The sequence below is a fragment of the Leptodactylus fuscus genome, chromosome 3 (assembly GCF_031893055.1).
Source record: "Leptodactylus fuscus isolate aLepFus1 chromosome 3, aLepFus1.hap2, whole genome shotgun sequence".
Classification (NCBI taxonomy): domain Eukaryota; kingdom Metazoa; phylum Chordata; class Amphibia; order Anura; family Leptodactylidae; genus Leptodactylus; species Leptodactylus fuscus.
In genome coordinates this window covers 155,376,520-155,391,656 of record NC_134267.1, presented here as the reverse complement: position 1 = coordinate 155,391,656, position 15,137 = coordinate 155,376,520, and the positions used below count along the sequence as shown (strand labels likewise).

The following is a 15,137-nucleotide window of genomic DNA, read 5'->3' as shown; positions in this document are numbered from 1 at the left end:
CAGTATAATGCTACACAGTGGCCCCCACCCAGTATTATGCTCCATAGAGGCCCCCAAACAGTATAATGCTCCATAGTGGCCCCAACACAGTATAATGACTCTATCTGCTTCATTAGTAGAGACTGGCGAACCTCACATTTGTTACCACGAATATTCTTGAAGTTGCCCTCCCCCATATTCATTTCAGTAAAAATTGTACTCTGGGGTCTTCTCAGACCACTGGCAGATCCATGACAGAAAAGGTGTGCGTCTGGGGCAACACGGTGGCTCAGTGGTTAGCACTGTAGCCTTGCAGTGCTTGAGTCCTGGAGTTTGAATCCCCCGCCAGGAATAACATCTGCAAGGAGTTTGTATGTTCTCCCCGTGTTTGTGTGGATTTCCTCCCATTCTACAAAAAGACATACTGATAGGGGAAAAAAATGTACATTGTGATCCCTAAATGGGGCTCACAATCTACAAAAAGAAAAAGTGTGTGTTTCTGCAACTGAATCTTTGAAATTCTGAACATGTGAACAGTACCCTGATTATTTTTTTTTAATAGAGGTGAAATATACTGTATATCATTGTGTAACCATAAAGATTTGTTGTTCCAAAGTCTGAAAAATCTGGGTAATAACCCACGTTGGAGCTGTAATGCCTACCATACTGATTGTCATCCAGCTGCCCTAGAATGGAATTATGAAACTGCTGCAGGTATGACAACATAACTCATGACTCATGCACTTATTGTATAGTTACAGGTGTTTTCTTTAATTTAATGGTACAATGCATATGATAAAACTAACAGCACTATATAATACTATATGATAGTATATAAGCTTAATTCATCTCCCATAGTAAGAAAAACAGTGAAAGACAGATAGATAATAGACAAATAGAGAATACATAAATTTTGGGTGGATGGATGGATGGATGGATGGATGGATAGATGGATAGATGGATAGAGAAATGTGAGATAACTGGTGGATAGATGAGATATAGATAGATACATATATATGAGATAGAGAGATAGATAGATAGATAGATAGATAGATAGATAGATAGATAGATAGATAGATGATAAAAGATTATAGATATATGGATGATAGATATTATATATATGAGATAAAACATAGATAGATAAATAGATATGAGCTAGATAGCTAGATAGATAGATAGATATGGGATAAAAGATTATACAGATGATAAATATTATATATATGAGATAATTTATGGATGGATAGATAGTAGATAGATAGCTAGATAGATAGAGTTATAAATATGCAGGTAATCTATCTCAATCCACCTATTTCTAGCTAACATAATTTTTTCCTTCTTAGGAAAAGATAAATGAGGGATAGATAAATGTACAGATAAATAGATAGATATGGAATAAAAAATTATAGATATATAGATGAATGATAGATATTTAGGTAGTTAGATATATAGATATGAGATAAATGATGGATAAATAAATGGACAGATAAATAGACAAATATGGGATAAAAGATTATAGATATATAGATGGACAATACATAGATATTCACATAAATAGATAGACAGATAGATAAATAGATAAATGATGGATAGACAGATGTGTAGATGATAGATAGAAACATAGATGGATAGATATATGATGGATAGATAAATGGACAGATTCATACAAATACTATATGAATATATTTTCACCAAATATAATATTGCTACAAGCACATGTTACATACAAGTGTATGAGCTCCCCTCAGCAGCCCTGTACAATGTATCCTGTCTGGACTGGATGTCAGGAATGACATACACAGGAGCACTATACCCGCAGCACATATATCACACATATATCACACAATGGAGAGGGTACAACACCCCTGACCCATCATTCCATGCTGCAGCGCCCATAGTAGCCTATGTGGATGTAATAAGATGGGGGCTTGTGTTCTCTGCCCCTATCCTCTGCCTGTCAGACATGATGTAACCCGAGTCCATGGCTCTTACCGACATGGGTGATGACTGAGGAAAGCCTCTGTGTTAGCTCCTGATGTGACATCTCTTCTTCCTTCAGCCAATAAAGCATTTCCCAGTGAGAGCTGCTGCTCCTCGCCGCCGCCGCCGCCGCCTGCCTGCCTGCCTGCCTGCCTGCAATGTGCCGGTGTGTGCAGCGTACAAAGCCAGCCAGTGCCACTCCCAGCTCAGCAGGCTGACAGCCACCTGTCACTAGGCAACGCACGCTGCTGCCAGCAGTCAGGAGCCCGCTCCGGGGACACACACAATGGGGAGCGAGGTGTCCGGGAATTACTGCCGCACTCCAGCAAGCCTGTCTATGAGGCAGGACATGGCTGCGGGCTCTGCACCTGCCTCCAAGGGCTATGGGGAAGGAAAGCCCGGATAGATGGAGCCTGAGGACTGGCTGCTATGGAGTCCTCCTCCACATCCAGCAGTGACGTGATCCACACAGCAGGGTCCTGACAAGGTCACCTCGTACTACGTGATAGCCTGTGTATCCGATACACTTACTACCTACCTACCTACCTACAGTTCTCTGATAATACCTGCCTGGCTAGCTTTACTCTATCAATATCTGCTTATCTTTATAATCTACCATTCATCCTTTTCTATTGCTCTGTCTTTATCTACATCTCTCTCTAATATTTATGTATATATATTTATGTCTTTGTGTAATAGTTATCTATTTATCTGTCTACACATCTTTATTTTGCTTATTTATATAGTGCCATTATATTCTATACCGCCAACATATTTCATAGCACCATCATATTTTGCAGCTCTTTACAGATATCGTTATCTATCATTTATTTATATTCTACTAGCCGCTGCCCACGACTTCATCTGCGTGTTGTTGGCGACGATGATCCGCCTATATTCAGCAAATTGCTGCCGTCGATGGTTTGCCTGCTCTGGCATTTCTACAGCTCTTAAGCTGTTCTGCCGCTGAACTTGTTCCTCATGCTGTGTCTGTGACTGTTCCGGCATCTCAGCAGTTCGCTGGGCCACCATATAATGAGCGTGTTGTTGGCGTTCATGATTCGCCTGCTCCGGTGTTTTGGCAGATCTCAAGCTGGCCTGCCGCTGAACTCATTCCCCATGCTATGCCCGTGATTGTTCCAGCGTCTCAGCAGCTTGCTGGTATGCCATATAATGAGCGTGTTGTTGGCGATGATTCGCCTGCTCTGGCATTTCGGCAGCTCTCAAGCTGGCCTGCCGGTGAACTTGTTCCTCGCTCTGTGCCTGTGATTGTTCCGGCATCTCAGCAACTCGCTGGGATGCCATATAATGAGCGTGTTGTTGGCGTCGATGATCCCCTTCAGCTCCGCTTGAGGAGAACTCTGTTGACTTCTGACTACCTTTATAACTCTTGTTGTTTTAGAATTTTGTGACAAATTAGATTTTCTTTTTCCAGGCATGTTTAAAATTGGCAAACTGCCAATTTGGATCAAAGGTGTTTTCTCATCCAGTGTGTCAGATAATATGAAAATGCATGTACACAATGGGCTGAGGGTTAGCTGAGTGTTTACACACAGAGATAACAGACCTGACTTTATCAGAACCTGAGATAAGCTGCTGCAAGAGCAGTGTAATATAGTATGTGAACATAAATTCATAACAGTTATGAAGCCATGTCATTTACTGGGATAAAAAGTAGCCTATGTGTTAATCGAGGTTACAAACTATCTATATGCCAAATTTCATTCAAATCCATTCAGACGTTTTTGCGTGATTAACTAACAAACAATCAAACTTTCACATTTCTAATAGTAGGATCTACTTTAATATCTATCTATATACCTATCTATTAAGTCTATCTATCTAACCTGTGAAAATCTGTGAAAATAGACAAAGATAGGACATATTCTATTTAAAAAAAAATCAGATGTGAATAGACACAGAGAACTCAATGGCCCATATTTACTAATAGTTCAACAGCGTAAACTTACTCAGATTCATCACAGTGGCTGATGCTCGATAATAGATCTGACGTACCTTTAGACCAGTGGTTCTTAACCTTGTTTGAGGTACCGAACTCACCAGTTTCATATGCACATTCATCGAACCCTTCTTTAGTGATAAATCAAATATGATTTTTTTCCAAATTCAAGACATAGGTATATGATTTTTAATGGTACACAAAATGAACCTTGCATATGGCCTAGGGTTCAATCGAACCCTGGTTAAGAACCACTGCTTTAGACTGTCTAGTCTTAAGTTTATACCACTTTTTGTTGGCTTACTTTGAGCCATAATTTTACGACATAATTATGTAATATTTTGGTGCATTTAAGCCACTCCCCCTTTTTGAGAATAAACACACCCGTCTAGTAACTCGAAAAATTCTAGCCCAAACTAGATGTGCCATATTTTTCCAGAGATGCACCACGTTTATACCAGTGTCTAGCTGTAACCACAATAGTAAATCTGGACATATAAACAGCCATCTGATAGCCTTTAGAAGAATGCCAATCCTATTTGACCTTTGAATAAATATAGCCTAACACATTGGACAGAAGGGAAGAGGGTGATCAATACAAATATACTAGTTCAGCATGAACATCATAAGTAAGAGTCCCTTATTGTCTTACCTACGTAAATGACGTTGTCATTTATTGGAAAAAGGTCACTGGCCTCCTGTTCGCACAAAGTGTTACTGATTTTCTGTGTAGTCAATGCCAAGTATAACCTGGTGTCAGGTTCTGTGTATTCCCACTATGCTGGAGAATAAAGAAACAGGGCAGATCCGTTCTATGACACTGGACTCTCAGGAAATGTCTCATTTATGTGATAAATGGATTACAGATAGCAGATAAGATAGTGCCTCAGTGTGAGGTTTGTTTAGCACAACACCACTTATTTCTTACACTTCTGGCTCTATTGTGTATTTCATTTTCCAAAATGTATAATATGGCTGTGATATTATTCTAGTTATAATATTTTATATGGCATAGTTTGACAGCCAATGTCTTTCTTCTTCCCTCTTGTAGAGAAAGGGTGTGCGGAGGAGGGTGAGCAGCAGCTGCTTATGGTTACACAGAGACCAGACTCTGCACCCTTGGGGCCTGTCCATCCTTCTGCCTCACTGGATGACTGTGTTATAATGGCGCCTTCCTACATCAGGACCGGCCCCAGATGGTAAACAAATCAAGTGAAAAACTGCAAACCCCCTAAGCATTATCTGCTGGCAACACAGGCTCTTATAACATCAGATCAATTGTTTATCAGCAGGTGGAATGCTGTGAAATCTGCTCAACATATCTGGACGTCATGAAGAAAGTGAAATATTGTAAATGCGCTAATTTATAAGAAATAAAATAAAATGAGTAAAGTACATACAAATTTGGACAATATTTACTGTATTGATCTACCTGCCTATCTACAGTATTTAAGGGTTCGTATACCTAGTGCTTACAGAACAGATGTAAAAATGTATGTGTTTTTCCATGCATTTTCTTGAAAAAAAGGCACAGTGTAAATTCAATAGTGTTCACAATTTTGACAAGCTCGCTGACTGCTTTTTGAAATATCACTTTTTGATGGATGCAAATAGATAAACATAAAGCCTTCTGTTGGCTTCTGTCATACCATTAAGCTCAATGGTGGGGTAAAAATGAAAAGCCTGTCTATAACAAGCTATAGTTGCTGACAGTGGCGTAACTAGGAATGGCGGGGCCCCGTGGCGAACTTTTGACATGCCCCCCCCCCCCGACCGACGCTGAAGACCTCGACCAACTGACCCCTACCACCACCGCCGCCACCCCCCCGCGCATTTCTGCACACACTATATTGGCCCCCATATTGGCCCCTGCACACAGTATTATGTCCCCATAGTGGCCCCTGCACACAGTATTATGTCCCATAGTGGCCCCTGAACACAGTATTATGCCCCATAGTGGCCTCAGTACACAGTATTATGTCCCTATAGTGGCCCCTGCACACAGCATTATGTCCCTATAGTGGCCCCTGCACACAGCATTATGTCCCTATAGTGGCCCCTGCACACAGTATTATGTCCCTATAGTGGCCCCTGCACACAGTATTATCCCCTATAGTGGCCCCTGCACACAGCATTATGTCCCTATAGGGGCCCCTGCACACAGTATTATGTCACTATAGTGGACACCCATGAACAATTATTATACTCTGGGGTCTTTTCAGACCCCAGAGTACCAGAGTATAATAATCGGAGACCCAAGGGGGGATACAAACATAAAAAACTCTCTTACTTACCTTTCTCCCGACTCCCCTCCTCTCCGTCGGCCATTTTCCGGGACGTCATGTGACAGGGCCCTGCGTCGCAGGTCATATGACGTCACGCAAGTAGGTCGAAGCCTTCACGGAGCCTGGAGAGGTAAGTAACAGTGTTTTTTATGTTTCTTACCTCTCCGGGCCTCCGATCGTTATAATCGGGGGTCCGAAAAGACCCCCGAGTATAACAGTGCTTGTGGGGCCCGCGGTGTCACTTACCGATCCCGGCCCCTGCCAGGATCGGTAAGTATATGGGGCCCGTTACCGGCTGGAGTGATTCAAGCCGGTAACGGCCTATTAAAAAAAACAAAAAACGCAGCGGTAGCGGCTGTCACCGGGCCCCCTAATGTCCCGGGCCCTGTAGCAGCTGCTACTGCTACTACCACGGTAGTTACGCCACTGGTTGCTGATATCATCCTGCAGTTCTTACAACATGGGATAGCATGGAGAACCAGAGCTACCACTTTGTAACAGAAGAATGAAGAGTATATTTTTTTCTCTAGCCCCTACTATTCCCGGGCAATCAATGCTGTTAGTTTTGCTGCCTGATATGCTACTTAGGCTCTGTGCTGTCAGGAAGACTGTGTCGGAAAGGAGCAGGCAAGGGGTGTGTTCTGAGCTGTGACACCACCCTTTTCATATTACAAAGCTTAAATAGCACTTCAGACACCAAAACTAACTCCGTTTGTTGCTCAGGAACGGTGAGCGCCAAAGAGAATATTCCAACTGTGCTGGAATCAGTGAAGGAGCACCTATTAACAGATACTAAGAACATGAATTGATAGAGGTGGGAAAAGGGGGCGGGCGGGAGATGAAGGTTTCTCCCACCCACTGTCATAATAAAACTGCTGAGAATCAGGGGTGTGGACAGCTGGACAATGGCAACTCTTCCACATAAGAAGACATCAGTATTATAAATGGAACATGGTAGGAAGGAGCTGTGTTATAGATGGTGCCTTGGAAACAGAAGCTTTAAAGGGGTTTTTCTGTTATTTCAAGTGACCCACAAGATGGCTAAATTGTTGATGGATGTGAACCAATGGCACACTTACTGATCAGCAGAAAAAGAGTCCCTCAAATGAATGGTGGGGCTGGTCATACATTCTTGGCCATTCTTTCTATATGGCATTGCCAGACATAGCCAAACGCTGTATATAGCTATTTATAGTAGCCTCATAGGAAATGGAGTGCATACTTGACCTCCCACTCCATTCAGACATTGATTAGGACTCTTATTGTTATTGGTTGTCCCAGGGTTTGGACCCACATTGATGAATAAAATTACCCCTGGATGGGGGTGACTTGGTACAACCAGTATACTGCTTCAAGTTATTTCTCAGCTCGCTGCATTATGAGAGTATTAGTGACTGGCATCATAATTCTGCTTAATTAAAGTGCTGGCAGTACAAAATATGCATACAGCTATGAGGTGATAGGAAAGTCTTTCATTTGCTTCTAAGATTTGGCCAGATTTACTCTACATTATTTCAGTCTAATTCCTTTAGGCTTTATGTGAGCCTCTAGTGAGACATTTTACTGATGCAGCAAACAATTGCCACTGGGGAGAAAATTACAGCGGTCTAAGGACTGGTTTCCATGGTAATCAGTGCGACAAACTTGCAAAAATTGTTTGTGTCATTAACATTATGGGAGAATTCCCAGCGATACTTTACATTATTTAAAACACTAAACATCTAAAAATCTATCCAGACAGTAACATCATCACTTAAAATAGTGAGGAATAGAAAATCAAATTTCAAAGACAAACTAGTAGACGGATTGTGCAGATGCTAAAGATGTGTCAAGCACCCAGAGCATTGTCTAATCTGAATACAATCTAATCTGTTTAGGGCCATTCACATCATGTATTTAATATCCATTTAGTGTATTCATTTAATGGATGCAAAAACAGATACTAAAAATAAATGGTCGTCTGTTTACACAGTAAGTGTTAAAGAAAAGTCTGCATTATTTTTTTTCGTGTACACAAAAGAGTGTAATACTATACTATGCTCCCGACATCTGCCATAATAGTACAGCTGAAGTCTGGACTTTATGTGTGGTGCCTGCTCAGAAGTTGTGCCATAGCCTCCAAGCCTCTGCTGTGCAATACATTGGAGACCAGGCAGCAGTGCCCATAAGTACTTTCTGATTGTGGGTTTTAAAACTTCAGATGCTTTGGTCAAATATGACACTGTAGATGGTGGGCGCCAACATGTCCTTCTGGATGACCTTCTCCGGAGTGAGATCTGGAGTTGATGACTCCTTTTCATGACAACTTTGAACCGATTGAAGACTCCCAGGCCTCTCTTTACCAGAGATAGGCGAACCTCTGGCTATCAGAGGCAAAACTGTGAAAAAACAGTGGTTTGGCACTTTTGATTTTTTTTCCCACTACGGCGTTTACCATACAGGAAAAATATTTTTATAGATTTGTAGAGCAAATGTTTTCAGACATAGGGATACCTAATGTGTATGTGTTTCACAGTATTTAAGTACTTTTATATGTGTTCTAGGGCAAAGGGGGTGATTTGAACTTTTAATATTTTTAATTTTTTTTTTTTTTGCATTTGTTAGACCCCCTAGGGGTCTTGAAAACTAGGGGGTCTGATCACTAATGCAATGCATTACAATGCTAATACATTGCAAAATACTGGCAGTTCTATTGCAGGCTACTGTAGGCTGCAATAGAACAAATTGAATGACAGGCCTGGGAGCCTTCACAAGGCTCCCAGCTGTCATGACAATGTGACACCGTCCCTGGAGCTTAATCCAGGTGCCATCGATCACCGGGAAAATGGCAGTAACTATGCGCCACCGGTGAAATGGTGCCTCGGTCAGCTTTGTCCGAGGCACCACAGAGGGTTAATGCCTGCGATTGGTGTGGGCACCGATCGCAGGCATTAGCGCCAGGTGTTGGCTGTATAAAACACCTGGCGGCTAAGGCGGCCGCCATCTTTAAACACATGGCATCCACTGTACTAGTACAATGGATTTCAGAAAAGGGTTAAAGCCCAATTGCCACCTTAAAATGGTTGTCCAGGATAACCACTTTATTAATATGAGGCTGGGAAAGGTTCTCCAGTGTCTTCCAGTGCGTTCCTGTCCTGCTACTCCGGTGTTTTCTTCCCTACAGCACTGTGACGTCCCATGTTGGTGACCTCAGCAGTCATGTGCAGTGGGGACTTCCGCTGGAAGAAAACAACAGAGCAGCAGAAGCAGACTGCGTTGGGAGACTTCGGAGCACATGGGACAGGTGAGTAGGGTTGTTTTTTTTTTTAGTATCACTTTCCCTCATTAAAAAATTGGTTATCCTGGACAAGCCCTTTAATTAATTGCCTCCTTATATTATGCCCCTGATTCCCCCTACATAAATATTGCTCCTCTAATGGCCCTTTATATAATTAATGTCCCCTTATGAATGCTTATATAAATGACCAATCCCATATATATATATATATATATATATATATATATATATATATATATAATGCTCCCTAATGGCTCCTTATATAAATAACCCTTTTTGTATTTATAATGTCCTTATATAAATAACACCTCTTAAGTTCATAAAGACCCCTTATATAAAATGTCCCTTCCTAACGACCCCTTATCAGGGGCGTAACGAGCAAACTTTTGACTTAGGTCCCTCCACACAGCATAGCACCCCCTTTCCTGGCACCCACACAATATAATGCCCCATTTACACACACTATAATGTGCCACAGTGGCTCCTGCAAATAGTATTATGCCCCACAGCGGCCCCTGCACACAGTATTATGCCACATAGTGGCCCACTCATGAAGTGGACTCCCTGGATTTTTGATTATTATACTCTAATAATAGTAGTATTTGTTGGGTTCGCAGGCCCGCAGCCTTTACTTACCACTCCCCGTTCCTGCTCACAGCTTCTTCCATTTCCTCTTTTGTATCATATAGCAGAAGGAGAAGTGGAGGTGGCCATGAGCAGGAATAGATATGTAAATAGGGTCACCTCACTTTGTCTCATTAGAGGTGCACCCCTGCGGCAACCAACTCATAGGATTGCTTTCAAAGTTTTGGCTTTTGTTAAGGTCTTAAAACATAACAAAAACAATATAAATTTGGTATTGCCATAACATAGGTAACATGGCATTTTGGCTGCATAGTAAACCCTGTAAAAACAAAACTTGAAGGAAAATAGAGAAAATGCATTTTTTCTAATTCCACCCCATCTTGAGTCAGCTATATTTAGCCTATATTCTGCTTTTCAGCTGTATACTGCTTCTGTTCTGGTATATAGATGGTACACAATACCCCCTTGATTTTCATCCGGCACACACAGTACAGCTATTTCTGTGCACTCTGATGCCTTCATGACCCCCCACCTCAGCTCTATTACATTCAATTTCCCACCACACACTCAGCTCTGCTGTATTCATTTTTCCTCACAAACTCAGCCCTGCTACATTTACATTCTCCTCTACACACTGTACATCCATATTTCACCCCACATGCTCAGCACTGCTATAATATAATAAATAATACATTTTATTTATATAGCGCCAACATATTCCGCAGCGCTGCTACATCTAGGTTCTTCCTGTAAGCAGCCCTGCATGGCTTCTAGCATATATGAAGCTACTAGCAGGAGGACCCAGCTTCACATGGGTATATTTCATTTTTTGTTTGTATAGTGACCCTATAAGAATTGCCCAGATTTGCACTAGTGTATTTTGAATGTCGTTTGTGTGTGTGGCTCTGCCCGCAACTTTGTTTGCATGTTGTTGGCATTGATGATCGGCCTATATTCAGCAAATTGCTGCCGTCGATGTTTTCCTGCACCGATGTTTCAGCATCTCTTAAGCTGGCCTGCCGCTGAACTCACTCCTCGCGCTTTGCCCGTGATTGTTCCGAAATCTCAGCAGTTTGCTAGGACTCCATATAATGAGCATGTTGTTGGCGTCGATGATCCGCCTGCTCTGGCCTCCCGCGGATAGCCGCAACTAAATGAGGCCCAAATAAATGGGCCTAGTTGGGAGGGAGTCTCGCGCCGCGGACGCCGTGGCTGATTCAGCCACGGAATCTGCGACAAGATAGGGCAGCTTAATTCTTTTTTCTGCGAGAAAAAAACACTAGCGGAAAAAAATAAGTGAACGGCTCCCATTGAAGGTAATGGGAGGCGTTTTTTTTGAGCCGGATTCTGAGGCGTCCAAATCAGGACCAAAAAACTCTGTGTGAACTCAGAATAAGAAAGTCGCACAACTGCAGTTCTTCTCCAATTTCATCCCATGCTGATTTTTTTTTAAATTGCATCATTAAAAAGTGCTATTTGTCCTGCAAACATTAAGCCTTCATATGGGCTCTGTGAATGGAAAAATAAAAAAGTTATGCCATTTGAAAGGTGGGGAGTCAAAAATGAAAAATACCTGAGGGCCATAAATACTGTTAAAAAAATTAAGTGATTCCACCATCTTGCCCTGTTGATATAATTTGATGCTTATAGTTTCATATTTTGTGGTTGTTTGAATTTTTGTGAATATTCTTGGAGAAATTGGGTGCATGTCACACCCAGCTAGCCCCATCTGGTGAAGATAAGAAAAGTGTATACATAGTCTTGAGTTTCAGCATCATGTGATGGGCAACTAAACTTATAAATGAGACTAACCTTGATTGTCAAAACACGTTTTTGATACCATAAAACTGGTGCCCACAGTACAATGTTTCAAATAAAGAAAAAACTAATGCTCACCTTTCCCTGTTCCCCTGTCTCTTCATAGCCCTACTGATTGGGCTATGATGGTGTTCATTGTCTATACTGACCTACTTATACATAATGCAATGTCTGAATTCTATCGAGTCCAATGGGTGTTTTTCTTAAATCAGTTTGACTTTCTGTTACTCAATTGTCCATTCGAAAAGAATTTCAAGGCCACATGGCCCCCATACCTGACCCATCTATCAAAGTTAATGGGACCACACTTACCGCAGTGGCAGTCATACAGCTCAGTTGCCTTGGGATAACCCTTGACTCTGAACTATTCTTCAAGTCACACATGCAAGCCCACAAAAGTTCCAACTCAAGAACATACATTGATTCCCTTCCTCACCCTTGAAACTACAAAAATGCTAGTCCACACCATAATAATCTCCTACTTAGACTACTGTAATACCGTTCTTCACGAATTCTGAGGAAATGCTTTTGCCCCCCTCCAATTTCCACCTCTCCCACAATTTATCATCTCTCAATCCCTTCACCGGCTGCCCATCACCCACTGAATATAGTTTAAAATGTTAACGCTGATGTACAAAGCCATCCACTAACTGCCCCCCCCCAATCTCTGACTTAATCTCTCGCTACCTACCCACACGTAATCTCTGATCCTTCCAAGACCTCCTACTCCACATCTACTGTACTCTTATACGCTCTTCACACAATAACCTCCAAGACTTCTTTCGTGCATCTCCCATACTCTGCAACTCACAACCACAACACATAAGACTGTTCCCCACATTCACAAGTACAAAACACTCAAAACTAACTTGATACTAGTATGAAAGAGGTCCCTGTCCACAAAAGCTTGCAATTTATAAGTGAAGGTAACAAGTGAGGGTAAGAGTTACTCATATGGTGGCATAGGGGCAGAAGTTGTATGCAGGGTTGTGTTGTATGCTGTTCTAAGAGGTGGTTATTCAAGTTGTGCCCATCACTATACAGAACATTAGACCCATGTGTTAGTGAGCCTAGGACTTCAGACCAGATGGTTTAAGATTTTAAGCCCTTGTGGGCAGGGCCCTAAGTCCCACTGTAACAGTTGGCCACTGTTAGTATTGTACTGTACCAGTTGGTCACTGTTAGTATTGTAATGTGTTTGTTTTGTATATTTTGTGTACTGTATGTAAACTCTCAAATGTACAGCACCATGGAATTAACGATGCTCTATGTTATCTTCTATAGAAAACTTTTCACCATCTCCACAAGCTCCATTTCTTTGCATCCTATAAATGGGTTATGCCAAGAAAGATATTTATCCTCTATCTATATGGAACAAATACCTTATCAGTGGGGGTCTGACCACTGAGACCCCCACAATTCAGAGATTGGAGTGTGTTATTAATGAATGGCTCTCCCATTTACTTTAATTGGAGTGCTGAAGATATAAAGTACTTGCTTATCCCTGACGCTCCCATTGAAGTTAATGGAACCATAGGTTCATCTGTGCAGAAAGCAACACACCTGCATTCAGCTTGGCTGTGGAGACGTTGAATGTACAATAGGGGAAAACACTCCACTTTCTCTAGATCGTAGGAGTCACAGCGGTAAGACCCACACTGATCAGGTGCTTTGGCTAGAGGATACATACTTTAATAGGTGTTGCACCATTGTTTACACTGCAATTGGCTTTTTTTTTTCTATATCTCTTACTGTTCCTGAGTAATTGGTGAAGTTAGGCTAGGACTACATGCCAATCCTGTTCTCAACTCCCGTTTTATAACCAAAAATCACACGATCAAACTGGAGTTGGTAAAAGGTCCTCTTTAACCACTTTTGTATATTGTATTTGACGGTTGGACCATAGATGTTTAGGACTGACTGTATTTAGTTATATGATAAAGTTACATGATTGTCTCACATGATGTGTCCAGCCTGTACCACATAACACCTGTGCAGAGTCTAGTGCCGTGGTGGCGAACATATGGCATGTGTGCCAGAGGTGGCACTCAAGAGATCTATCTGTGGAACATATTATACTGTGTGGGGGTCACTTTGCCGAAGATTGTACTATGTGGGGATCACTGTGGAGCAGATGGTACTGTGTAGGGATACTGTGGAGCACATTATACTGTGTGGGGCCACTGTGTTGCAGATTATACTGTGTGGGGGTCACTGTGTTGCAGATTGTACTATATTGGGGATCACTGTGGAGAAGATTATACTGTGTGGGGGCCCCACACATATTATTACAGACCATAATAACATTGCACAGTAAGGGCTCGTTCACATCAGCGTTGTGAACTCCGTTATGCAGGTTTCCGTTTCCTGCCTAAAACAGAGGCAGGAGACGGAAACCTGCAGGAGTCTCTCTCACCTATTCATTTGAATGGGTGAGAAAGCTGTCCGGCCGTGAGCGGCGGTGAGCGTTTTGCGCTCTCCGCCGCGAAACCGGGTTTTATAATCCGGACACAGAGTTGGACATGCAGTACTCTGTGTCCGGATAAAAAAAATCCGGTTTCGCGGCGGAGAGCATAAAACGCTCACCGCCACTCAAGGCCGGACCCGGTCTGTGCTTTCCGTCTTCTGGCATGCAGAAGACGGAAAGCACAAAACGGAAAGAAGAACGCAGGTGTGAACCTAGCGTAACTGTAAAACAGATCCTGTGCAATGTAAATAGTGAGCATTAATTGTTCAAAATTATACCAAATGCAGAAACTATTACCTTTTAGTACAAAGTTGTTTTGAATCATTGAAAGCTGAGTAAGACCCCATTCACACAACCGTATTTTGCGGGTCTGTAACTGTCCGCAATTGTAGATCTGCAAAGTATTAAGGTGACATTGCCGTGTACTGTTGGCACTTTGTGATAAATTATTGGGTTGCAGCTTGGGCACTCGGTCTCTAAACAGTTTGCCATCACTGTTCTAGTGCATGAGTGGCATCTGCGCATTATGTTCCTATCCACGTGTACAGTATATATGGCTTTATAACTCTTTGTAATGAGGAAAGGCAGATATTTTGTTAATGTCCTCCCCTGTCTATGAGGGACTGTGTATAATAATTCTTCCATCCACTTGTAGGCTATGTGCGATAGACTCTGAATGTAATAATTCTTTCTCCTCCATTTCTATCCTCCACTGTGCGCTAGTAGTCACATGACAGGTGACGTCACGCCTAGGTCCGGTCACGTGGCTGTGAGTATACATAACGTTCT

At 42.1% G+C, this 15,137-nt stretch overlaps 1 protein-coding gene across 2 annotated transcripts in view; it reads right to left on the bottom strand.

Moving 5' to 3' along the window:
• MCF2L2 (MCF.2 cell line derived transforming sequence-like 2) overlaps positions 1-2,198 on the bottom strand; it is a 274,167-nt gene extending 271,969 nt beyond the window's left edge. Inside the window, exon 1 of one of the 2 annotated variants that reach the window (XM_075268595.1) lies at positions 1,969-2,198. In XM_075268595.1, coding sequence (XP_075124696.1) covers positions 1,969-2,047 — 79 coding nt within the window. In that variant the 5' untranslated portion in view covers positions 2,048-2,198. The remainder of the gene's footprint in view (positions 1-1,968) is intronic. The other variant, XM_075268594.1, reaches the window with a different exon arrangement.
• Between the last annotated feature and the right edge of the window lie 12,939 nt (positions 2,199-15,137).